At 45.9% G+C, this 23386-nt stretch overlaps 6 protein-coding genes across 6 annotated transcripts; 4 read left to right on the top strand and 2 right to left on the bottom strand.

The window, feature by feature from the left end:
* Nucleotides 1-3460: 3460 nt before the first annotated feature.
* H6S33_012043 (uncharacterized protein) lies at nucleotides 3461-4613 on the top strand (the record flags this gene model as incomplete). The annotated part of the gene is made up of 3 exons (XM_044843411.1): nucleotides 3461-3564; nucleotides 3629-4401; nucleotides 4465-4613. 3 exons carry the CDS (start codon nucleotides 3461-3463, stop codon nucleotides 4611-4613), a joined length of 1026 nt encoding a protein of 341 aa, XP_044695711.1.
* A 662-nt stretch (nucleotides 4614-5275) lies between these two features.
* H6S33_012042 (uncharacterized protein) lies at nucleotides 5276-8658 on the bottom strand (the record flags this gene model as incomplete). Its single annotated transcript, XM_044843410.1, has 3 exons — nucleotides 5276-6146; nucleotides 6217-7592; nucleotides 7654-8658. 3 exons carry the CDS (start codon nucleotides 8656-8658, stop codon nucleotides 5276-5278), a joined length of 3252 nt encoding a protein of 1083 aa, XP_044695710.1.
* A 1596-nt stretch (nucleotides 8659-10254) lies between these two features.
* On the top strand, nucleotides 10255-11422 carry H6S33_012041 (uncharacterized protein; the record flags this gene model as incomplete). The annotated part of the gene is made up of 3 exons (XM_044843409.1): nucleotides 10255-10264; nucleotides 10303-10765; nucleotides 10828-11422. The coding sequence occupies 3 exons, from the start codon at nucleotides 10255-10257 to the stop codon at nucleotides 11420-11422; spliced, it is 1068 nt and encodes a 355-aa protein (XP_044695709.1).
* A 2876-nt stretch (nucleotides 11423-14298) lies between these two features.
* On the bottom strand, nucleotides 14299-15562 carry H6S33_012040 (uncharacterized protein; the record flags this gene model as incomplete). Its single annotated transcript, XM_044843408.1, has 2 exons — nucleotides 14299-14916; nucleotides 14990-15562. The coding sequence occupies 2 exons, from the start codon at nucleotides 15560-15562 to the stop codon at nucleotides 14299-14301; spliced, it is 1191 nt and encodes a 396-aa protein (XP_044695708.1).
* A 1988-nt stretch (nucleotides 15563-17550) lies between these two features.
* Nucleotides 17551-18225, top strand: H6S33_012039 (uncharacterized protein; the record flags this gene model as incomplete). Its single annotated transcript, XM_044843406.1, has 6 exons — nucleotides 17551-17596; nucleotides 17653-17745; nucleotides 17817-17824; nucleotides 17872-17899; nucleotides 17969-18031; nucleotides 18128-18225. The coding sequence occupies 6 exons, from the start codon at nucleotides 17551-17553 to the stop codon at nucleotides 18223-18225; spliced, it is 336 nt and encodes a 111-aa protein (XP_044695707.1).
* Nucleotides 18226-18662: 437 nt separating this feature from the next.
* On the top strand, nucleotides 18663-18892 carry H6S33_012038 (uncharacterized protein; the record flags this gene model as incomplete). Its single annotated transcript, XM_044843405.1, has 2 exons — nucleotides 18663-18724; nucleotides 18784-18892. 2 exons carry the CDS (start codon nucleotides 18663-18665, stop codon nucleotides 18890-18892), a joined length of 171 nt encoding a protein of 56 aa, XP_044695706.1.
* Nucleotides 18893-23386: the final 4494 nt, after the last annotated feature.

Below are 23386 nucleotides of genomic sequence, written 5' to 3'. Positions count from 1 at the left end.
GGTTACTGCACAAGTATCAGTAGGGCCTAGGTACTACAACCCGCGAAGTACTTATATATTCCTAGTAAATTTTAGGAGCCAAAAACTAAGAGAAACGTACGGTCAAGATCGTGTTTGTCTTCTTTTATTGGTCCAAAGCAGTCTATCCGTCAACATGAGTGTCTGTCAATACCCATGCACTAGAGGACAGTAGATAGACTCAGTTCAATAGGATTAAGTTGTGCCTGCATTATCGAGGTCTAGCCTTGATTTGATCTAGTACACTGAGCCTGGGACAGATTCTGTGGGTTATCGGCTATTTGCTCAAATCCCAAACCAACCAAAGATGGAAATAATGCAGCAGTTGGGGGGAGGCGGTGGAGGATAGTGTGTAAATCAAAGGCTAGGAGAACTTTGGTCGCCAAATGGTTTCATGCTAGCGTATTTTGACATCTTGTAATGAAACACCGCACTTACTTCTGTCCCCGTCCCGTACGTCGCGTCATACAGTTATACTAGTGGGAACCGCCACAGTGTCCTGCAGTGTTGTTAACCAATCTATAGTACAATCTCTCCCGTCTGTTCACATGTACTGTTCTCTCAGCACAAGAAAGAAACCTATGATAACAGTGTCCTCTAAAAGCTTTGGACCTGGTATGTATACTCATTCTGTGCTTGAATCACTACATTCCCAATTAGTTGATGACTCAGCTAGAAACAGCCTTGGGACCCTGAAACGCGCCTACCTTACTTCTAATTGGCCAGTGCGCGGTGTCCGTACGCGGTGGTTAACTTCGGAATATTGCGGTTTCAGCGTTGCGGGAACTTTCAAAAGTTTATACGGCCAAAGCAAGCAGAATGACGTCTTTTTTAGATTGCACATGAGGTCTTCCCATGTTCCCGCGTGTTTTGGCCATATTTCGGTTATGTAATGGGTCGTATTGCCGTCTACGCACGGCAACATATTACTGCCGTGGCCTCAATAACGGGTATAATTCAGTATGTATTTGACCTGAGCTCTGCCTCTTGCTTTGCAGACTGGTACTAACTCTGGTGCAGACACGTGCACCATTATCTGACTTTGAATTTTCCCTAGAGGTCCCACAAACAAGCCCTTTCAGATGCACGACAGAGCCCAACAGTCTCATTGCAGAAAATTCTGGGGGCGGAAGTACCTGGAAGGGAAGATCAGCACTATGGGCCAAGCAGGTAGGGGCTCTAAGTGCAGCCTCTGAGAAACGTGGCTCATTACTAGGAACAAACATCCTATCAATCGATCGCGACTAGTCATCATCACAAATAGGGTATTCCGCCTACCTCTTGGTTCCTTGCCGGACTAACGGCATTATTTTTAGGAGAACAACCACGAACCATACAGAAGCTACAGAGCGTATCACCCGCCCTTACGACAACTAGATACCAGCGGTGGGTTCTGCCCAAAGAGGTTTTGATATGAATCGTGGGCCAGTGTGTAGCATGGTGGGGCCTACCAGCTAAGGGAAGTTTCGAGTGAACAGTACTTTACGCTAGTACTCTACGAGCAAGCACATGTGAAACCAGAGGACTCTAGGAATGCATCGATCTTGTTTTCCGGGACGGCCAGTATCCGTACTGCAGTGGAACACGATCTGTTATCTCATGAAAAACGCATTGGGAAACCACTGGGTCTAGAGTGCCTACCTAAGATACACACGCGGTCCATCCAGGGAGATCGCCCCAACCAAGGCGGGAGATTGACGAGTGAGCCTTAGCCTTAGCCATGGGCTAGCTTAGAAACGACCATTGGGAAGGGACTCAAAGTGCCACATAACGTTGATTGATGATGGCTAGAGGATTTTCTACCAATTATCATAAAAGGCGTTTTATTAACGGCTGGATTCTCCTCGGCATGCCATATCATACTCGATCTCCAATAGATCGACCGCAGGATTTAGGTGACAAGAAGCCTCAGTTGAAACCTTGTATGATTATTTACACAGATTCAGGCCTCCAATGCATGGACTAGATGGTTTATCCCTGCTGCAAAAACTCCACAGTCAGAGAAGCAACACATCACCAAACAAAAACTGTTTGTTACGGACGAGTGATATCGCATGACCGCAATAAGGATCTACAGACAAGGCTTCAGACCATAGCGCTTTTGTTGATCCGCGGGTTGATCCATTAATCCAGGCTTCGTAGGGTCAGAAAGATACGCCATGAGGCAAGGTACTGTGCATGTGGGTGTTGAGGAGCGGGAAACCCGCCGAGATCCGGGATCGTGGGAAGTGTTATTGGCTTCTCTACTCGATCTTAGAGAGAAGCAAGTTGTTGGCATACTGTTAATCAAAAGGCTAATATTCCTCTTCCAAACCCCAGCTACAACCCCCAGTGTGTGATTTTCTCCAATGTCACCACAGCTCCGGCAGTGTACTGTGGCGAATCCACGCGCATCTACCGGCATAACTCACTTTTGTGAATTCGAGCGTAAAATTATGCTCGGGGAAGTGGGATGTTCAATTCCCACTGGAGTGTTGTTTTCTCCATTATCGAAGGAACGCCCGACAAAGAGGCCCGGGTCATGTTCTCACATTTGAAAGTCTTTTTTTTTGATATTGATCTATATACCGGTTCGACTCAGTGCTATTCCTAATGATTAACCGCTGTAAGATATATCATTACTAGCTCCGGCATCGCCGAAGTCGGTTGCAGCTCCGAATCAAAATAGTTGTGATAGGAGCCGGGAGACTAGGGCAGTTTCGGTATTCAATGTGAAGCATTGGTGTAGGTATCCTGTAAGTCAAGTTTAAATTCACCACTAACTATAAGGGGTTTCTTTGGGAAGGACAGTGAGATCATGAGGAAACCTGACTTGCCTATATCATGGTTCACATGGATAGGAGGCATGACCAACCCCAACAGCGTAAGAGTACCTGTTCCTTTCTAGCATTACGGTCAACTGTCCCGGGCTGTAATTAGGTGACTTCGTGCATTTAATGTTGCACCTTCGCGTCAGCCATCAATCGGGGTTCTGCGACTTTTTTTTTTCGAATATTGAAAACCGAGTGACACAGAGTGACCCACCACTAGATTATTATTATCACGCTCACATCAGAGCTTTCTCCGGCCGTGATCCCTAGCAAAGAATTCAGCACTTGCATGCAGTATCGCCCCGTCCGGGATTCCTGTTTTGTGTCGTTGACATCCGAGTGGAGGAATCTTCAGTTGAGTGTTGAGTGCTGAGTGCAGCATGTTGAGTTGAGTTGAGTTGAGTGTTGAGTTGAATTGAGTGCTGTGCATGTGCGTGCAGGGGCTGTGGCGGGGTGTTTACTAGCTTGCTTTTCTCGCACGGACCAAGTGCTTAATTTTCACGATAACAGATTTCGCTATCAACCTCAACCTCAACCTCAACCTCAACCTCAACCTCGACTTCAACCTCAACCCCACCAACCCCACTCCACCGCCAACCTCATCTCCCTCTCACCCCCTCTTCAACTCCATCATGTCTTCCTCAATTCCTGGTACCCGCGATCTCCCCGTCTCCCGCTACGACCTCAGCACATACTGGGGCCGTGTCCTCCACTCCGCAGACCTCTGCGACCCACGGTAACCTACTCCGCTGCTCCCCTCTAACCATCGCACGCCCACTCACATACCCCCCCCCGCCCAGCACTCTCTTTACCAGCTCTGCGACCCTAGAAGCCTCCAAAATGCTTCTCACGCAATACAAGACGGGCGCCCTCCCCCCCGCCATGACATCCGACCTCTGGGCCGCCAAGAAGCTCTGCGACTCCACCCTCCACCCCGACACTGGCACACCCGTCTTCCTCCCCTTTCGCATGAGCTGCTTCGTGTTCAGTAACCTCATCGTCACCGCGGGCATGCTGCAGCCAAATCTCACCACGCGCGGAACCCTGGCGTGGCAGGTCGCAAACCAGACGCTCAATGTGCTCATCAACACGTCGAACGCGAACAAGTCTTCGCCGCTGGGCCCCGCACAGCTCGCAGGAAGCTTCGCGCTCGCGGTTTCGGCGAGTTGCGGTGTCGCCGTGGGTCTAGGAAGGGCCGTTGCGAAGCTGAAGGTGGGCGCGGGGACAAAGGTCCTCTTGACCAGGCTGGTGCCGTTTGCGGCGGTTGCCTCGGCCGGTGTGCTGAATGTTGCGTTGATGCGCGGCGGGGAGATTCAGAATGGAATCGACGTGTATCCGGCCAAGGCGCCGGCCAAGGCGAAGACGGGGGCCGTGGAGCTGGTCGAGGAGGAGGCGCCGAAGGAGAGCTTGGGGAAGAGTCGGAAAGCGGCGGTGATCGCCGTGGCGGAGACGGCGGTCAGCAGAGTGTTGAATGCGACACCGATTATGGTGGTGCCGCCGTTAGTGCTCATGAGGTTACAGAGGAGCGCGTGGCTGAAGAAGAGGCCGGCGTTGGTTACGCCGGTTAATATTGGTATGTTGTTCTTCTTTCCCTCGCTCTGCTTTATGGGGGCCGCATGTATTAACGCAGAAGTAGGCCTTATCTTTGCAACATCAATCTTTGCGCTCCCGCTTGCGCTGGGTGCATTCCCGCAGCGCCAGGCGGCGAAGGCTACAAGCCTTGAGAAGGAGTTCTGGGACAAAGGCGGCGAGAGCGGTATGCTCGAATTTAATAGGGGGATCTAGGCCCAGCTAGGCCCTTGGTACCCAGTCCTACGGTTTGCTTGTGTTTGCGGGTGGAAGAAGAACAGCATAGTGCCATAGAATAGCGTATATAGATTTATACCATTTCTTTTCCTTCCCTTTCTCTCTTTCTCTCTTCCGGATATATAGCTTGCGAATAGATGAGAATGGTTTTTGTGGGGGCGTTTTTTTCTCTTCTGGTGTATGATAATGATACCTACATACATATTACAAATATGGCTTTTTTCTTTTTCTTTTGGTGCTGAGCTATCATTGACACCCCGTGCAGATCATGTACAGGCATGGTATGGAGAATGAAAGAACAGTACAAGTGCCTTTTCGGCTTCAGTATAAATAAATATACTATGCAGTGGAGTAGAGTAAGTACGTAAAATACATCATCAGGCATAAAAGGCCTCTCAATAGGAGAATGGGGATATATCGAGGGAAAAAATCAATAATAAACACAAAACACCCTCAACCCGATGTGACCCATCCATACTTATACAGTAAAAAAAAAATCAAAATAAGAATGCAAAGGTGCAGAAATAGGCAGAATCGCGGGGGAATAAAACGAAAGAAAGAAAAAAAGACCACCCATCGCAAAGCCCCCCTATGAGCAACAAAAATCCCCCAGGCCATTGGCTACAAAGTTCCCCTATTGGCTACAAAATATCCCCCACATCCACCGAGACATACTTCCCAAACACCTGGTCCCACTCCTCCCAATCAAAATCCATCATGTCCTGGCCGGCGCCCTCCGCAGGCGGATTAAACTGACTTGTTGCCGGCGGTGGTGCTGCCGCCTCCTCCTCCTCCTCCTCCTCCGGCATCCCAAAACCAAACTCCAAATCCCTCGACTGCTGCTTCTGCAAAAAGTGCGCCGCAACAGCATCCGTGAAAAATGCCTTATCCTCAGCGTCAATGATGGTATCCATCTGCAGGAGCTCCTCAAAACTGCCTCCACCAGGTACATCGTCCATGTTTGGCGGCGGGGGTGTCACCGGCCTCACATGGACTGGTATAAACGGCGGCGGTGTCGGCGGGACCGGCGCCGGTTGTGTGACTGCCGTAGTATGGTCCATCGCAAACTGTGGAAAATTTGGATAGTACTCCTGCTGGCTGCCGCACCCGTACCCGCCGAGTTTGATATCGGGGTCCTTAGTAGTTCCGGATTGTTCTTGTGGTGCCGGCGGCGGTATTTTGATTCCTGCTTTTTCGTAGGCCTTTTTGCGGAGGCGCCAGAGCATGCGCCAGGCTTCACGGCCGCCCTCCATTAGTGGCCGGTTACCACCCTCGCCGTCGCCTGTAGAGTAGTTCCCGTGCTCGCCAAAGACGGCGAAAACTTCGTCGACAAAGTCGCGGGACTTTGGGGCCTCAGGGGCGAAAGGGCGCTCGTGGAGATCCAGGATGAGGATCATTGTTGCGTGAAGGGGTTGGTAAGTACCAGGGCAGAACCATTGGTAGGGCTGGAAGAGTTGGGTTCGTGAGAGGTGGAGGAACTTGCGGAGGAAGGAGTGACAAAAGTGGAGAGCACTAATCAATGCTCGTTAGCTAGGGAGAAGAAATGGTATGGGGAAAACTGTAAGGAGAGGCTCCAACGAACCAGTTACGGGCATGCTTCCACAGGTTGCTTTTTGCGCTCTTTAGGAACGGTTGATAAAGTACCCCAAATGCCCTGTCGCTCAACAAACTCAACATGATCCTCGCCCACGAGTTGAAAACGACAGCTCTTTCCACCTCATTTGGTACTTCGGGCTCCCCTTTAGAACCCACGGGAGGGATAAATCCCATTTCGGGTATTCCCCGCGCTGGTATTCTTGATATCTTCTTCTCCAGATTCATTTTAAGTTCATATATCATCTTCCCCATCTCCATCAGATCACTTCTCTTACTCCCTCGTATAGCAAATAAGCGGGTAATGATCTTCCGAAGAAGAATCGTCGATTCATATCGGCCCACTGCCAATATCATGGCAGGCGAGGAGCGTATATCAATTTTTTCTTTATGAAATTCCTGGCATCGCGAGTTATGAGGGGTCATTGGTGTGACCGGGTCTGGGGCACCTGGAGCAAGCCCGATGTATTCATCTCTGAGCTCAGATACCATCTTTGTATCGTAAAGGTCATCACCGCTCCCACCAAGGGGCGGAAGACCTGTTGCGATGGCGCCTTGAACATCGAGATACATAATGTGCCACCAGACTCTCCGACGGACCTCGCACTCGACTTCTGAAAGTTTAAATAGTGAACCATCACGATGGAGCCCCATTGACTGCGCAACTCGCATTGCCATGCCAACAAAGGAGCAAGATGTGAGCGGCTCTTCTTCACGAATAAGGCAAGTCTGCACTATGAGGAAGGAAATGAGAGAGTACACGGTTGGGGAGCGGGGAAAAGCGCATGCGGCAAGCGCACTCATGGTTGCACCATAGAGACGGGACGAAAGCGTTTCTTTCGTCCATTCACCTCCCGTTAGTCTATTTATCGTCTTGCTCGACATTGAGATAGCCCCAGCATACAGCACGGCCATCAATAACGGGAGAAAGGTTGGGTTCTCCGTAAGCTTAGAATCGGGGAATTGATGCTGGTTGTCTGGATACCATTTCCAAAAATGCTGATAATCCTCATCAAATGTCGGTGCATGTAACAGAGGCATAACTGGATGGACCCCATGCAGAAATGACTTGTATAGATGATTTGCAAACGACTTATTTGGGAGAGATTTGAGGATTGCTGGGACTACTTCACAGGCACGAGCCTCAATCTCGCGGGGCTCGAATTGGAGAAACGAGGCTTTACTGAACATTGCTAACACTGCCTGCGGACACTCAGCCCTGTACTCTGGTTGGGGCTGTGGCTGTGGGGGCGCTAGAGAGGGTTGCGGTTTTGGTGTGTTTTTAAAGTGCTCTTCACAGTCTTTTCGATCCCCGATTCTGTCAAAGTGGGTATGGGTTTTAAGGATTTGATTTAGTTCGTTGATCTATTGGTAACCGTAAGCTTATGCCGCGTGGTTTAAGGAATGTGGAGAAGAATATCCTCACTTCACTACTGAGGAAGCCCCAAAAACTAGTACCAACGTAACGGGACCTTCCTCCACCTTGAATACTTAGATGACCGATACCTAAATCATCAACATCATCATTTTCACTCTGTTTCGCTGCTTCAATCTTTTCGTTGAATATTTTAATGGTCATAGGGGTATTTGAAGCAGCCCATCCCGGCCTATTATTCTCTGGTTCTTGACTTCGGCCTCCGATGCTGCTCCCTGGCGTTACAGAAATATTTGGAGATAATGTATGTGTCGGAGAAGGAGATGCCGACGACGCAGAATGGTTCAGGTCAGTAGAATTATGTCGAATCGGTCCTGTGGCTTGTTGCAGTAGATATAGATAGGCTTGACTTTGTGTGAACCCGTTTTCAGCCAAGGTATTCGTTGTTGTAGCATTATCATGGCCAGTTGTCTGGAGTCCGGGCCGAGCAGCAAGGCCATCTGAAAGAGCGCCATGAGCAGATGCATCTTTATACCATCTATCCACAATTTCTACAAGCCTATTCATTCTTGTCTCTAGGTCTGCTTCCTTGCTTACTCCCAAGGCCGATTTCGGGGGTGAAGCTGAAGAAGTAGTGGTTGTAGTAGCTGAATCTTTCGGATTCATGCCGTTTCCCCCTGGGTAGCCTTCCTCACCATCTTCACTCACCGTTAGAGTGCCCTCGTTTGTCCTTCGCCGTTTCGTCCCGCCTCCAGCCTTTTGACTCTTTTCATCCTTGCCACCTTTGTTTCCATTGATTGCGTGGTCATCGTAGACACAAGATTCTGCTGTCTTTGTACAGTTACTACAGATGGGATGCAAGCGATCGCATTTGACTTTCCGACGTCGGCAAGCATGGCAGGAGTAAGATATTCTATTTCTGTGGATTTGGCGGGGCTGGGCGGCTTGCTTCTGCTGCTGCTGCTGAGGGCTTAGTGGGCTCGAAGCCGGAGAAGGCTGATTGAAGTTGAAGATGTTTGGTATTGAGCTTCCCGAAGGTAGACGGAAGTGATTCATGGTGTCCATTTTATCAGGCTAGTAGGCCTCCGTCAAGGTCGTCCCTCCTCTGCAGCTATTCCTTCGACTACCTCTTGTTGAAGCTTTTTCTCGTATTCGTATCGCAGTTGTGTGGAGAGCTCTGGGGGGAGACTATGCCTTGAGGCTACGAGCTGCGCCGATAACAGCGGCGCTCGCGGCTGTCTCCGTGAGTAACGATTCACTGACAAAGCAGGATGGTTGTGTAAAATACGCCGATAGTGCCTGAATGGATTCTGGGTTGTGTCCAAAAGATGAGAGAATCTGTTATGTCTATTATGTACTGGATTATGGTTTTGCGTATGCATGTACTAAATTGTATGTGGATAGTAAGGATTAGAAAAAGATTAGCCCCTTACGCCCCTTACACCCCTCATCCTCTCCCACTTTCTCCATCGTACGCGTATGTATGTAATATATGTCATGGAGCACAGAAGAGTTTGTATCCAGTGCTCGGCCGGTCGCATCGGCTGAAGATTCTCATGGCAAGGGTTTGTCGTTCCCCCACCTGCCAGGCTCTTTACGGTAAAGCACTTAGCCGGAGAGAGAGCAAGAGATGAACATTCAGTATCCTAACCATGTAGGTAACAATAAACGGTGCTCCTTTCGACAGTAGTCGTCCTGACCACGTTTCCCCAGTGACCTGCCGCTTAATCAAGAGAGTACCCGAAGTTTTGTTTCTCGCCCACTCAATCACTCGCTCACTCTGAGTTTGAGAAACCTCAATCGGACCCCCGACAAACATACAATGTTAGGCCCTCAGCTAGCCAACTGAAAGAACGATAGGGTTTCCATTGTCCCGGGATAGAAAAGAAAGGGATCGCCGTGTGATCATCCCCCGCACCTCATCGGTTGCTGGCTGTGACGTCGACCAGTTCCTTTTTTCTGGGAAACTCCAAAACGTGGAGTACGGGTTTGGGTCAATCAACTTTTGATTATTGTCATAAAGCCCGCGATATACATTTATTCAATATTCTGAATATCTCCTCTATAGAGACTATGAGGAGGTCATTTCATGTCACGAGCCGCGGGTGTTGGGGATTACAGGACAGTTATTGTGGGTCACTTCGATTACTGCTAGGTGAGAGCTATGTTTTAACGACATTGCCGAATTCAGTTTTCATATCTAGATTCTTTGACACGCCTGATCTGTTTCCAAGGGTATTTCGTGGAGATGTACCTAGAGCGTATTCCACAATCAGTAACTATGAGCGCGGAATTGATAGACGTGTGGTAAATGATAACGAGAGAGTACGCGGCAAGAGGGGCTTTCACGATTACTTTACCTCACATCTGCCTGGGAGCTCGGTTTTTCCAGACTCTGTGCCACCAAAGTATGTCAACCTCGTTTCTGTTTCCAGCCCAGGGTTTGGTTTGGCGTTGGATGGCACCTACTAGCTAGGTGTTTGTCCTCCAGTCTTCATATGCGAATTTGGAGCTCCAGGACATTTCACAACTAACCCGCACCTAGCAAACAGATCTCTCCGGAAACACGTGCAACAACCGTGGTTCGCATTCCCCTTAGATCCGCAAAACACCATTTTGGTGTAACTCGCTCTCGAGGCAACCGTCCCTACAATGAAGATTGGTACCAGGCTGGTGTAATTGATATCCCAACCTTTGCAGCACCATCCCCGATCAAACCCAAGGTTCCGCCACCACCAGGAGACCCCTCGGTCTTTTATTTTGGTGTCTTTGATGGGCATGGAGGTGAAGACTGTAGTAGATTTTTAAAGGAAAATTTACACACTTACATAGAAGAGGGCGCAAAGAACTTTGGATTAGGTAAACAGGAAGAACCGGATGAATGCGAAAAAATAAGGCATGATACACAAGAAGAGCTAGTGGCACAATGGAGAGATACGGTTGGAGGGTACTTTAGACGGTTTAAGCCAGACTTTGGGCCAATTGCGGACGTTGAAGGAGTTTTAATGTATGCTTTCCTCAGGGCAGATATGGATTTCATTACCAAAGTTGGGACGGGAGATGAGGGAGAATCTGCACCAGAGACTATCGACAATGGAAATAAAACGAAAGCCAACCCATTCAAAGGTGGATCCACGGCTTCAATTGCACTAATTTCTACAGCGTAAATATTCCACAAATTCCGTAAACACTGGCATCGCTAATCTTCATTACCCCATCTTACAGAACTGCAACACCATTCTGGAACCCATCTACCTCAGCAACCCTCATAACTGCTCATCTTGGTGACACACGTATTGTCCTTTGCTCGACCGAAACGGGCCTAGCAGTTCCCGTAACCACTAACCATCATCCATCTTCGCCTGCCGAAACTCGGCGTCTTCGCCGTTACGCAACTGCTTTCGTCTCGGACTCCTTCGGCGAAGAGCGTTTCGGTGTTCTTGCCAATACAAGGTCCTTCGGTGACGTTTCCCAAAAACGCCTCGGAGTTTCTGCGGAACCAGAGATAACACGACGCGAGATACACCCGGCCGAGTTCTCTTTTATGGTTCTTGTTTCGGACGGTGTGAGCGCCACATTGACGGATCAAGAGATCTGTGATATTGTAAAGGAATGCAAAACGCCCGACGAGGCCAGTAAAGAATTAGTAGAATTTGCAGAGGAAGTGACAACTGAGGGTGACAATGCCACTGCCGTTGTCGTCCGGCTAGGAGGCTGGGAAAAGAGGGGAGTGGGAGGAGAAGGCTACATGGGAACCAAGGATCTACGGGCGTGGAGGAGAGACGAGGCCCTAGTAGGGAGTAGGGGTAGGAGAATGTGAATTGGGAGTTCTGGTTGTTTTAGCTCAAGAGCCATTTTTTCTTTCTATTTGCTATTAGCGGCATTACCCTAAAGCAGGTTTTTCATATAAAAGGGATAGAGGTTCCGTTAGAGTCAGCGATATCAATATCTAGAGTTAATTGTGTCCGGTTCCAGTCAATGTGGATAAAATGACTTTCTTTTTCTTTTCGTAAGGCTTTATACACTTACACGAAGCTGTTGTTGATACTGCATACACCAATGAACTATCAATTAATCAATCAAGCCATTGTTGTTACTGGGACAGAAAGCGAACCGAGTGATATCTAGTGACCCGCATATATAGATCATGACTGCAATGTAAATATCGAAGCATCGCAGCATCGCTATTCGCTCGAGCCATTTCTAAGAGGGTGTCTTATATATGGAGGAGCTCTCTATCATTATCAGAGCATATTTTACTACGCGTAACAAACGGACTCATTATGTACTGGAATAATGTAGTTATTATTGACGAGTGAAAATATTCTGACACTAATAGATCCAGATATGAGACTATCGACATATTTCAATGACAAACTATAGAGCCAGCTATAAATCGTATCGACCCTCATACCATCCAACCATACCACCACATGCACAGACTTCCTCGATCTTATATATGATAACTACAGAGAAACCTATCATAATCCCACCCTCTCGAAATTCCATCCCTACCATACTTCCACCAGAATTCGGCCATCGTGTGGGTAGAATTATAGTAGGATTTGCTATATTCTAGTCAGTACGATTACATATATCAATTTCATGATTGAACTAGTACATATATCAGTGGGTTTTGTGTGTTGAACAAACCCCCGGGGCTTGTAGATTTTGCTTTACAGGAGGCTTGTCGCCGTTTTTTCCAGTATTTCCGCAATTAGGATAATTGCCGCAGCGTACGACCTCCTCGGATGTCTCCGGCTCGTAGGTACAACCGCATGTCCACTTTGAAATTGATATGAAGCACATTTTGTAGTTTGATGTTTATAATTTACTGAATGGTGGTAGTGATGGGTTACTGAACTGAATGATGATAATGATGGATTACTGAACTGAGGGAGTCAGTAGCCTATTTATACCTTTTAAACTTCTCATTTCACGAGATATCCAGTTACAAGATAGCGAGGCGCAACTGTATTCTGATTACTTAATAAACCAGCTTATAATAATTATATAACGAGCACTTGGCCAATTCACGTACGCTGCTTATAATGACTGACGTTCACAGGGGTATTCTAGAGGCACATCTTACGGAGACATATTTTCGTTTTTTAAAACTGGCCCAAAAATACCGTACTAATCTACTGGTTTAACTCTCGGCCACCCCGTCGGATAATCCCACGCTGCTCATGACCGCCGGCGTTTAGTGTGGTCGACGAGCGCGAGTGGAGTTGTCTCAGTTAAGTCCTCGACCTGGGCTTTTCTCTCAATGTGATAATTTATAGGCAGAATCCCTCCTGTAATCAAGCAGAAATAGGACTTATCAACTTTTCACAAAGAAATACATCATTTTAGCTCGAGCTTAGCTTGCGAGCTTGAGGTTCTTCCCACGAGTACGAGCCCAACCTTCTACGAGGCAAGTTGGCTCGAGCTATGGCCAGGGCTCGACTGCCGCGCGGGACACGCGTTTATAGCTATATACATAGACGGTTTCCCTGGCCACTCAGACACCCCGCTCACTCGGACAGTCAATGATGATTGGTGGAGAAGAGGTACAGAAGCCACTTACAACGTTGATCTCTTTTCTACGTTAACTGTCCGAGTGAGGGGGTGTCCGAGCGGCCAGGGAAAACCGTCTACTGTGTTCCACTCTACCGACCAGTGTCCTATGGATAAGCTGCATTTATGTAAGGCCAATACGACCACCGGCAGTTCGAATGTCCGTTTGCCGCTGTTATTGATATCCCTAGGCCTTATGATCTTGGTACTCTTTGACTTGAGATCGATATCGGGTCCGTGTTACGCCCGGTTTTACATCTGCCTACTCGTTAATTCATAACGTTTCCAGACTGGACTGGGTCTGCATATATATATGGGCGATCAGTCCAAGTCGCAATCAGTGACCGAACTAGGTACAGTCGTAACTTGATATGCCGGATTGCCAAGATTCTAAGGATTTCGTACAGGATAGCAAAAAATCTGGGATAGCAAATTGATTTTGCAGTAGGAAAAATAATATTCTCAGAGGACCTCGTACGGGACAGCAAGGGATCCGGTGTATTGAGTTCCGGCATATCGAGTTGCGACTGTATTGCTGAATTAACGGCGAACACTGACCTTCAAATGCGCAGGTACTACTGCTCATTAGCTGCTAGCCCTATCGTAGTTTTGTGACTGCTCATTTGACAGCAAGAAGGCAGACAAGTGGTACCGGTGGAGTGCTAGTGGATCATTTTCAGGCCCCCTTAGACTCATGTTCTAGTATTTCGTGGTCGGTAGCACTCCCCGAGGATCTATAGCGAGGAGAAGGTGACATTGGTCATGGAATATCACTCGATTGTGACTATACAAGTACGTACATGAGATATGGCGGAGTCCGGGTTTGTCAGGTGATGAAAGATGTAAATACTTGTACCTATATGTACATAATATACTAGGAAAAAAAGAAAGAATCAATGAAATTGAATTAAAAACCATGAATATTTGTTAAATACTTGATTGATTCAACAGTCCGAGTGATAAAAGAATATCGCTTTACCTGTATTTAACAAGATTCGAAACCGCATCCAGTTCAATATGTGCGCGAACCTAGGTCTCCCTACACATACATGTATACACGTAGTGCGTACATTCCATTTAGCCCCCAACAACATTTACGGTCACATTAGTAGCTCTGGTAGAGTTAATATCGTTCTCTCAACCTCTCTCCTCAATTCTTCTTCTCCAATCCTCCATCAAAACCCACCCTTCAACAACCTGTACTCTTCCCCCAAACCTCGCCCTGATCCCCTCAAGGCTATTATCACCCCACCATCTCCCTTCCCCCTTCGACTTTCTCGTATCTACATCAGGAATTTCCTCCTCATCTTCACTATCTACCAACCCTGCAAACTGATCATCCTCGCCCATCAGTACAATGACTACACTTCCGACCCATCCGCCTTCAAGGAGACCAGCGACAATGGCACCGTTGGAAGGGATTGTGATTGGCTCTTCGATGTATACAATCTCAGGAGCCAGTGCACGGAGGAGCGGCGTAATTGAGTTGGAGTCTGTGAACGGAAGAATGTGCTCGAGGGGATAGGAAGCTGGGAGGACAGAGGTAGCGATGTTATATGTTGAGGTGTTGGTAGCTAGAGCGCTGCCTGCTCGACGAATAACCGGTTGTGATGTCGAGTCTTTGCGTGCAAGACGCGCAGATTGAGTTTCCGTGAAATGAGTTAATGGGTGTGTGCTTAGATGCGGGGAGTAAATGAGGATATTCAGCTCAGTCATCGACAAATCCAGGGGATACGGAAGGTTGGAGAGAAGAGACTATGTTTATTAGTTTCGGATTCTATAAAGTATTTGGTAGAGCGCCGCTCTACTTGACGCGTGAGGGACATACTGTTGGTAATCCGGTTTCCTCAAAATCAGAGTCTGAATGATGGCCTTCGAGTGCTTTCCGCTCAGACACCACAACCGCAACACTCTTCTTTTTTGCAGGAGGGGGTACGTATTGTGGCTTCTCCATTGAAGCTTCTTTCTTCAGCTCTATAACGGTCTCTGGCTCTTTCTTTGCGGGTAAGACGTCAAAAGCCAATTCTTTGGCCTTCTCGACAACATCTACAACTGCATGCTCGACTTTCTTCTCGGCAGTTATGGCGCCGGCGACCACCGCACCGACGGTGCTGGTATGTTTGCCTTTCAACCTTAAGCGCTCTTCATCGCGTCTCCGGTCCTCCTCGAGATCGTCCGTGTCTTCCTCCGATATACGATCATGTTCACGGAATCTTCGGCGCGATGATTTAAGTCGACGGCGACTTCTCACCTTTTTGCGGTCTTCGTCGGAGCTAGAAGGGTAGTTCGACTCAGTGTCGGGCCAGAGATAGAGTCCAACGGACGCGATTGCCGCCGTGAGGCCGAGAGCTATAGGGATCAGTATCTCACTGCTAGGATGTCGTCGACGACCTGCAGGCATCGGTCGTTTATATTTTATAATTTATACCGAGGGGATGCTTGCGAAACCACAGAGAGGCCTGAGAATTTGTTTTCGTGTGGTTGGTATGTATGTACAGGAGGAGGAAGCTGACAGGACTGGAAATCTCTGGCAGACGTCGATATGTAGCATCTGAACCTGCACAACAATTGGCCCATTTAGCAGGGTTGGTGTGCTGTATGCCACGGCCACCGGACAGGGATTTTGCGTGTTTTGATTCCTTATTCGGAAGTCACCAAACACTCTATCTAGAGTACTATCCCCCATGTATTTCAGTGCCGACTTCCTAGATCCTCGGTAGACCTAAGATTTCGACCTACTGTATGAACTTTCAATGTGGTTTCCGTTTTGTGGAGCGGTAATCATCATAAGTATGCCTAACTTCTGTATACTAGAACAGATTTTTGGCCATCAGTGAACCAGGACCAGGACCAAGACATAATAAAATCTGCCATGGCTCAAACGAGAATCGCATAAATCAGACTTGGAGTGGGCTCATTTGCACTGATTCCACAAATACCTACATATGTATTTACTTAATGCCACTTCAAAAGGGGGAGGCGCTAAGGCGAAAATTACCACACCAGATGCTATGTAACAAGCCGCGACCACTCCCAGCCATACACCGCTGGAGAGTGGAAATACTGCTCTGGTTATGTGCGGAATTTGGTCATCGTGCCGTGGTTCTTGTCGATAGCGAATCTAGCGAGGTTTCAACATTCATACTGCGGTGTATACTTTATAAACTGTCCAGTCGCATCCATAAGGCTCTTATATATATATTTACCTGCACTAGTTAACAGGTTCTACACTGTCCTCTTCGTCCTTTTCTTCCCCGTTCACTAAGATTCACACAGATCAGTCGCTTGAATATATATAACCCAGGTTTGGTTATGATTAGAATCATAATCAGATCAAGGGTTTCATCAAGAACAAAACCCAAACACTTATGTATTCCTTGCTGATAAGTGCACGTGGTATGTACGTTTCGTAGTGGCTACTACGTATAATATTTACCTGGGTAACAAACAGTACACAAAGCAGGGGCATGGCACAAACTCGAATCAACCCAACCAAAAGCCCCAGAGTCTGAAATACGATGTGGAAATTGGATACTCTAGTTTTATGTACCTGCATACTCTACCAGATGGCATGATGTTATATGTGAGCTTACTTTTTTTTGTGCCGCCGTAAGCCTATTTTTTTATTTTCGTTGATTTGACTCTATGTGTTCCGAGTCGCCAGATCAAGTATCGACCATGGTACGATTTCGATCGTCGTTCATAAAAATTGGTAGCCCTACTAATCGGTGACCAAAGATTCGGGGCTATGGATCAATTGCATCACTTTGAGCGCTGGTAAACTCGCCGTGCACTTGGATCATGGTAGAAGAAACTCATGCATAAACAACGCAAAAGTCCTGCCGATATAATGAACTCGAGGATATCACATGAGGGCTCAAATATATACGTCTGAGAAATAGTTGATATAAGCAAATACCTAACTATTCCAGGACTCATTACATTATAGGAGGATGTAATTGAAGTTGCATCATCATGCCCTGCGCATTAAACTTATCGTATAGGGATTGGATTTTAAGAAAAAAGGCTGATGTCATGGGAAGGAAATCAATCACAGGGTGCTGTGAGAAGCTCGAACTCGCGCAATAGGGCTGAGCTAAGTCTTAAGCCGCTATGAAATTTCTACATTCCAATCCCCCATCTGGATACTGAGTGTAACAGCAACTAGATACAATTGTTTCGGAGGATCGAGGTTGACAGGCATCGGTAAAATACCGCTTGGTAGAGTAGGTATTCCAGGGTGTCAATCTCGAGCTTGGTGATCTTCATACTGACTAGGGAAGACAACCCCCACCTGCCTTTAATTGAACCTCGTGGTAGTTCTTTGGCTTGTGTAAAGGCACATAGTTGATGGTAACAATAATCGGGACTTAAACCGGGAGAGTACCTATGTACAATTACACACAAAGTATCAATCCGAAGTTGCGAATTTTGTGTAAACACCACCACATGCAAGTATTCTACATGTTTCTCATTTCAATACAATCTTAGGGGTGGATACGCCGCTAAATTGTCCTCTACAACTGTTTTTACTTTGGAAGGATTGTCCACAAGAGTCATCATGCAAACTCACGGCTGAGACAGGTATGTGTGTATGTCGTGCCTTATGTGATTCTCTATCTAGCTAGACTGACTGCCCATGTCTACAAAAATAGGCGCTCAGGTGGTTCATGTTACACATGTTTCCAGCCTTAAACCTCCTAAAGGTAGCGCCAAGTGGTGAACAGGGCGTTCGGGGGTAGGTATATAACAGCCTTTTTTTTTCAACTTGCCTACAAGGAGTATTAGTTGGCTGAGAGATTTCCAGCCTTGTGGCACAAGCAGATGACAAGCCTTTTCGCGATACCACTAGCTGCACGCCGGAACTTTGGTATGCTTGATCCCTAGCGAGTCTTAATCAATTAATTCTATCATGCTTAAACCGGGCTGGGTCAGTTGGTGTAAATGATTAACTGGGACTTTGTAGGACCCTTTCCCGTGCCTCTTACCGGGCAGTGCACCGTTCTTTTGGTATTTATGTATACGGTTATACCCTTCTTTGTGTGGATCTCTACTCCAGTATAATACTGCCCAGCCTTTCTCATAAGAGGTGACTATCTAGTTAGCAACAACCATGGGCGAGCAAAAGTCGAATTCGTGGCCGAAACATATTTGGGGACTTTTCTTACTCTCGTTGTTGTTCAGTTGCGCGGTTTTGACCAGCCTTGGATGGTATGGTTTAAACGGTAATGGATTCTCTACAGGATTTCCTGCGTGGTTGCCTGGTGTCGCAGTAAGTTCTAGCTTAATATATGATATCTGACTGCAACTTCAAAGCTAATTTATCAACTATGTAGGCAGCTTTGACACTCATCTGTACTATCATCAATATAACATCAACCAACCCAAACGCGTGTGAGATTTTCGTACATGATACTATTCAGGTTTTATTGTGGAGTGCTACCACAATAAAAATCTCATTATTCATTACCAATCAAGATGCCTTTGGGAGTTGCGAAAAGATGTCTGTCCGAAGCACCTGCATTGGCGCGCAGCTCGCTCTCTGGTTCGGCGTGGTTCTTTTGTACGTAAAATTCACCGAAAGAGAAAGATTTAGGGACCTCTAGCTAATATGTATTACAGACATGTCTCATTTGCAAAACTCATCACGGCATTCTACGTTCACAGAAACACGCAGAACCCGAAGCATCAAACAATTGATTGCGAGAAACAGCTTGATCCGGTACAATGAACTAAGACCACTGAATCACCGTAATAGGGGCTTTCTATCCCTTAGACGGATGAAATCGTCAAATTCGCAGCCTGGACCGTGCACGCACTGAGTTGGGTATATCCGTTGCTCTTAATTGTTGATAATAGACCTAGAGCGAATCAAAAATAAGTGTTAGATACCTGCTTAGGCTAGTATTAGCTCAAAAGGCAAGCTGCGAATTTGACAGTTTCATCCGTCCAAGGGATAGAGCGGGACACATATATGGGGATTCTTTTATCAGCTGTGACGGATTTCAATTCTTTTTACATATTTATCTTACCTTCTTTAATAATTCCTTGCATTTGGAGTATGCACTGGAAAGGATATCGGGATATCATACACACTTTATTCACTTCTTTATTCGGTATTCTTCTTTCCCTACCGTCGGTTTTTCTTTGGGTTATATCGGGTGGAATCCGCAGCCTCATTTTAGGTAGTACTAGGGCTCTTATGTGTATATATCTTAGAGTTAGTCAGGGTATTCGAAATATATAGTAAGAGTACGTCAACGTCCATATCAGATCCGTGCTTACTTGTCACGAGCTTGAATAGCACGTGTTTTTGAGATTCATTGGCAGCATATGAGTGGTGGTGGCCTATAGTCTGACCGGCGTCCAGGTGAGAATCTTGTCACAAATTTAGATTTCCCTACGCACCGGCCCATATTAAAAATTCCGGAAGATGACAGCATCCAATTGGCCAATCTATACATGCTATGATGCTTGATTCTATCCGCCCAACAACTCCACGTATCCATTAATAGAGGCTGATCTACTAAACAGTATTTATTTACGATTACTTATATAGTACTTAGTTCTAACTAGATATAATGCCCAAAAAATAACTCGGCGTGCTATCGAGTGATAACTGGTGACCAACATAATGATTGATTGAATTAAACGCCTTCTGGCTATGATATTCGCACCTTCTTAACATAATCTGGTAACCCCGCTCAATAAGAAAATGACGAACAATTTGGAATTTACAGCTTTTGATGATCATAAGATTGATATGTTTTTTAATACAGAGCTAGTAGATTACATAGTAGGTCTTCACTGAATACTAACCGAAATATTGATTACAGCTCCGCCCAGCCTGTAGCTAACATTATATAATAATAAATGTAATAGTTAATCCATCGGCTACTATATATATAGCATCTAGTGCGCGCGCCTATAGCGCTAATGATCATCGACACGCTGGAATTTAAGGTTACCACATTAGCGCGGAAAAAATGATAGAGGAGACTTTACTTATGTACCTCTTCGGATTGCAATTTTAATTTATATGTGGTATTGTAGAGCTAGAGCTGGTAGAGATTCATGATGATGAATCTAGCTAGTAATATACTAATATAATAGTAACTACAGATCATGTGTGTGAGGGTTAAGTACATGTAGTATATATGCGCATAGGAACACCCGCGTGCGCGACAACGCGCTTGCTCCAGAGTATATTGAACTTGGTCTTAAGATCTTTTGATTGATTGCATTTTACTACCTTTCTCGTCATCTTCCTCGAATGTAGATGTATGTACTTCGAATTCCTTGTATAATTAAGACAATATATTAATATTACGTTTGATCAACGAACTATCTTAAGTACAGCTATGGGAACCTGGGACGGCGCACATGACCTCATATCATTAAGCTCAGGGAGTCTCCTTACGCCCGTGATGTACGGGGCTCGTCCCAAGATCCGGTCGGCAGCCGAAAAGCCTACTGGAGACGTTCATGTATCGTATCTACTACAAGTAGAGATTTTCAACGCTGAAATATCTAGGGTGTTAGATAAACTTTTAGGATAAACCAATGTAGTTTTATTTGTCCAACAGCTAGTTTATTTCACTTCGTGGAATTTCTTTTATGTAGAAATATATATTATATCCAGAGATGGTTTCCTCACACATTGGAGTAATGGTCATTGACGCACCGCTGCGAGGGTAATAGTGCACAATAAAGGGTGAAACAAAATATGCGGAAAAGTGTCGAGAAAAGGGTTGTCCGGGGCTCAGTTGGAAGGCCGGTACCTCGCGTGGTGGGTTATATGGGTAAAGTGTGAAGAAAAGCAACAGGCTATGCACCTTATAATTCATTTAATGATTCGTTTTTACACTATAAATTGATTCATGTCCCCCAGTTTTTTTTTGCGGGCATCAGAAAGCACATTTCCTACGATGCAATACACAGCGGAAAGTTAAAGTGTAAAATTGATAACTAATCCATTTCCATATATATAGACTAAAGATTTGAAGGCCATTTGAAGGTCACGGGGGCAATATTGGCACCCACAATACAATGTGACTTGAGATACATGTATGGCCTGATATTAAGTGTTTGGCCATTCCTTGGAATTTAAAACTCAAAGCAACCGTTTGGCTTAAGCTTGATGACAGATCGACCAGCTTCTTGGCAGGCATTTGGTTATTGTAGTGCAGAAGCTTGATGGCTGTTAATATTATACATTTTAGCATTAGCTAATTAGGTATTGCAGCGATTATTCTACAATGGAGAATGCCACAGCATAGTTGAGACACAGACGATTTCTTTTTCCTTATTCTAAGAATACCCACGGGCTTGAGTGTCTATTCTAACTAGGTTCTCCGCTGGCTAATCTCATACTATTATTACCTATCTGTTCGACATTGAGTTGGTGTACCACGCAACTGGAACCATGCAGAGTTTTCGTATGAGATACAAGGGCTTTAAACTACTTCAGTTGGAGTCACTTGTCCAGTTAACCCGCTGGTAAACGCACCATGCCTCGTTTTGTAAATGTAAAGGAAACTATAAAACGAGCGAGTGATATTCTGTGATTACGTACTAACCCTGTCTTTTTTACCCAACTTGAATCCTTCATTGAAATTGATCAACATCTATACGTTGTATAATTATAAAATCACATCGATCTGCAAGAATATCACTACAGATAGCATACTATCTACGCAAGGGGAGCTAGGGGTTTCAGCTAGTATTATTGAGATATTTCATCACATCATAAAACATCATATTATAGGTACCCAGATCTGGGAAGTGAAGACAGTGAATGAACCGGTTAACGTCTGAAAATGCATACCTTCCGAGCTATACCTTCGCCACGTTTATGATCTAGGTTGAGGGATGTATTAGATCTCCAGGATGATGTCAATAAATTCCTTTTTGTGGGTCTTATATAGAAAATGGCCAATAAGCGACGATTGTTCCGATATGGATATCAATAGTTCAGGAGCTAGAACTTGTAGATCTCGAACTTTAGGTCTAGAGCCATCCTTGTTTTTAAAGCGACATATTCTTTTATGAGAAACTAGTATGATTCACACTGCCTTTCGCGTCGGACGTGGTGTTCTTCTAGCTCATAGTTTCATATAAATCGCGCTGGATACAGTAACCTACTTCCGTGGCGTATCCCGAAGTAGTGGTCATTGGGTCAATATATTGATTGAGTAATTTTGCGTAATAAGCTAAATGCAAAAATCTCGGTATAACCCGGAGATCATATGCAGTGGAGAAGTAGGCATCCTCATGACCGCTGTAAAATCTCCGACAGATCAACACAGTTCCTGTTAAAAAGGTTAAAAAGGTTAAGTGGTAAGGATTTCACAGACCTCTTTTTACATCGTCAATTGAGAGGGCACCCTAAAATTGAAAGTAAACACTTGAACCAGTAGCAAACGCTAGAGCCTTTTTAGATGTAATAACGGGGGTGTCATAACCAGGTACCCAGCATAATGGAAACATTATCGTTGGAATCTAGATGACATGTACAAGCCGTCTAAATTGTTCAAGTGACAATGCAAGGGGCTTCTTCTGGCCACGCATTCCATCTTTCCACGCCTTTGGAATGAAGCTCTCCGTACGTTCATTCTTCAGTTTTGCGCTGTCTCAATCGACGGTTCTTGGGTGGTCGGTATACTATTATCAACAGAGGATCATTGTGCCGTTTCATCCAGGAGATCTAGAGTTCGGACCTAAAATATAGAAACGGCTTTCGGGGAATTGCCTATTGGTGGGGCTGATATGGGCATCTTAATGTGATTAGCGTGTCGCGTGCTTGTTTTTTCTCTTTCGATATTATAAGCAGATCTTGAGCATGGGATCTAGGGATATCTAGTTGTTTGCGTTGACTAGCTAGTTGATCATGAGTTTACCATAAATCGAGAGAAATCTCTAACCCAATCGAACTTAGAGGAGTTTTATTGCACCATGCATATCATATCCGGTCTGATCTGAAGCTAGGAGCCGACCTGCAATGATATAGGGCGATAACAATTATCAATCTGAATACCAGGAACACAAGCTCCAACCCCGAAATATGTGATTAATAGGCGTGCGACTTTTGACACGAAACCCTTTTCTTTTTCCTAGTATCTGTAAAATCCAAGCCTCACCTATATATAGCCAGCCTTTCCCCAAATGTGATATTTACGACAGAGAATGCATACTTTGCATGTACAATAGTGAATGGCATATGGGA

Source organism: Morchella sextelata (assembly GCF_020137385.1).
Source record: "Morchella sextelata strain SCLS chromosome Unknown scls_7, whole genome shotgun sequence".
NCBI classification, from domain to species: Eukaryota; Fungi; Ascomycota; class Pezizomycetes; order Pezizales; family Morchellaceae; genus Morchella; species Morchella sextelata.
Note: the sequence above shows the minus strand (reverse complement) of the source record. Positions and strands in the feature narration are given on the sequence as shown.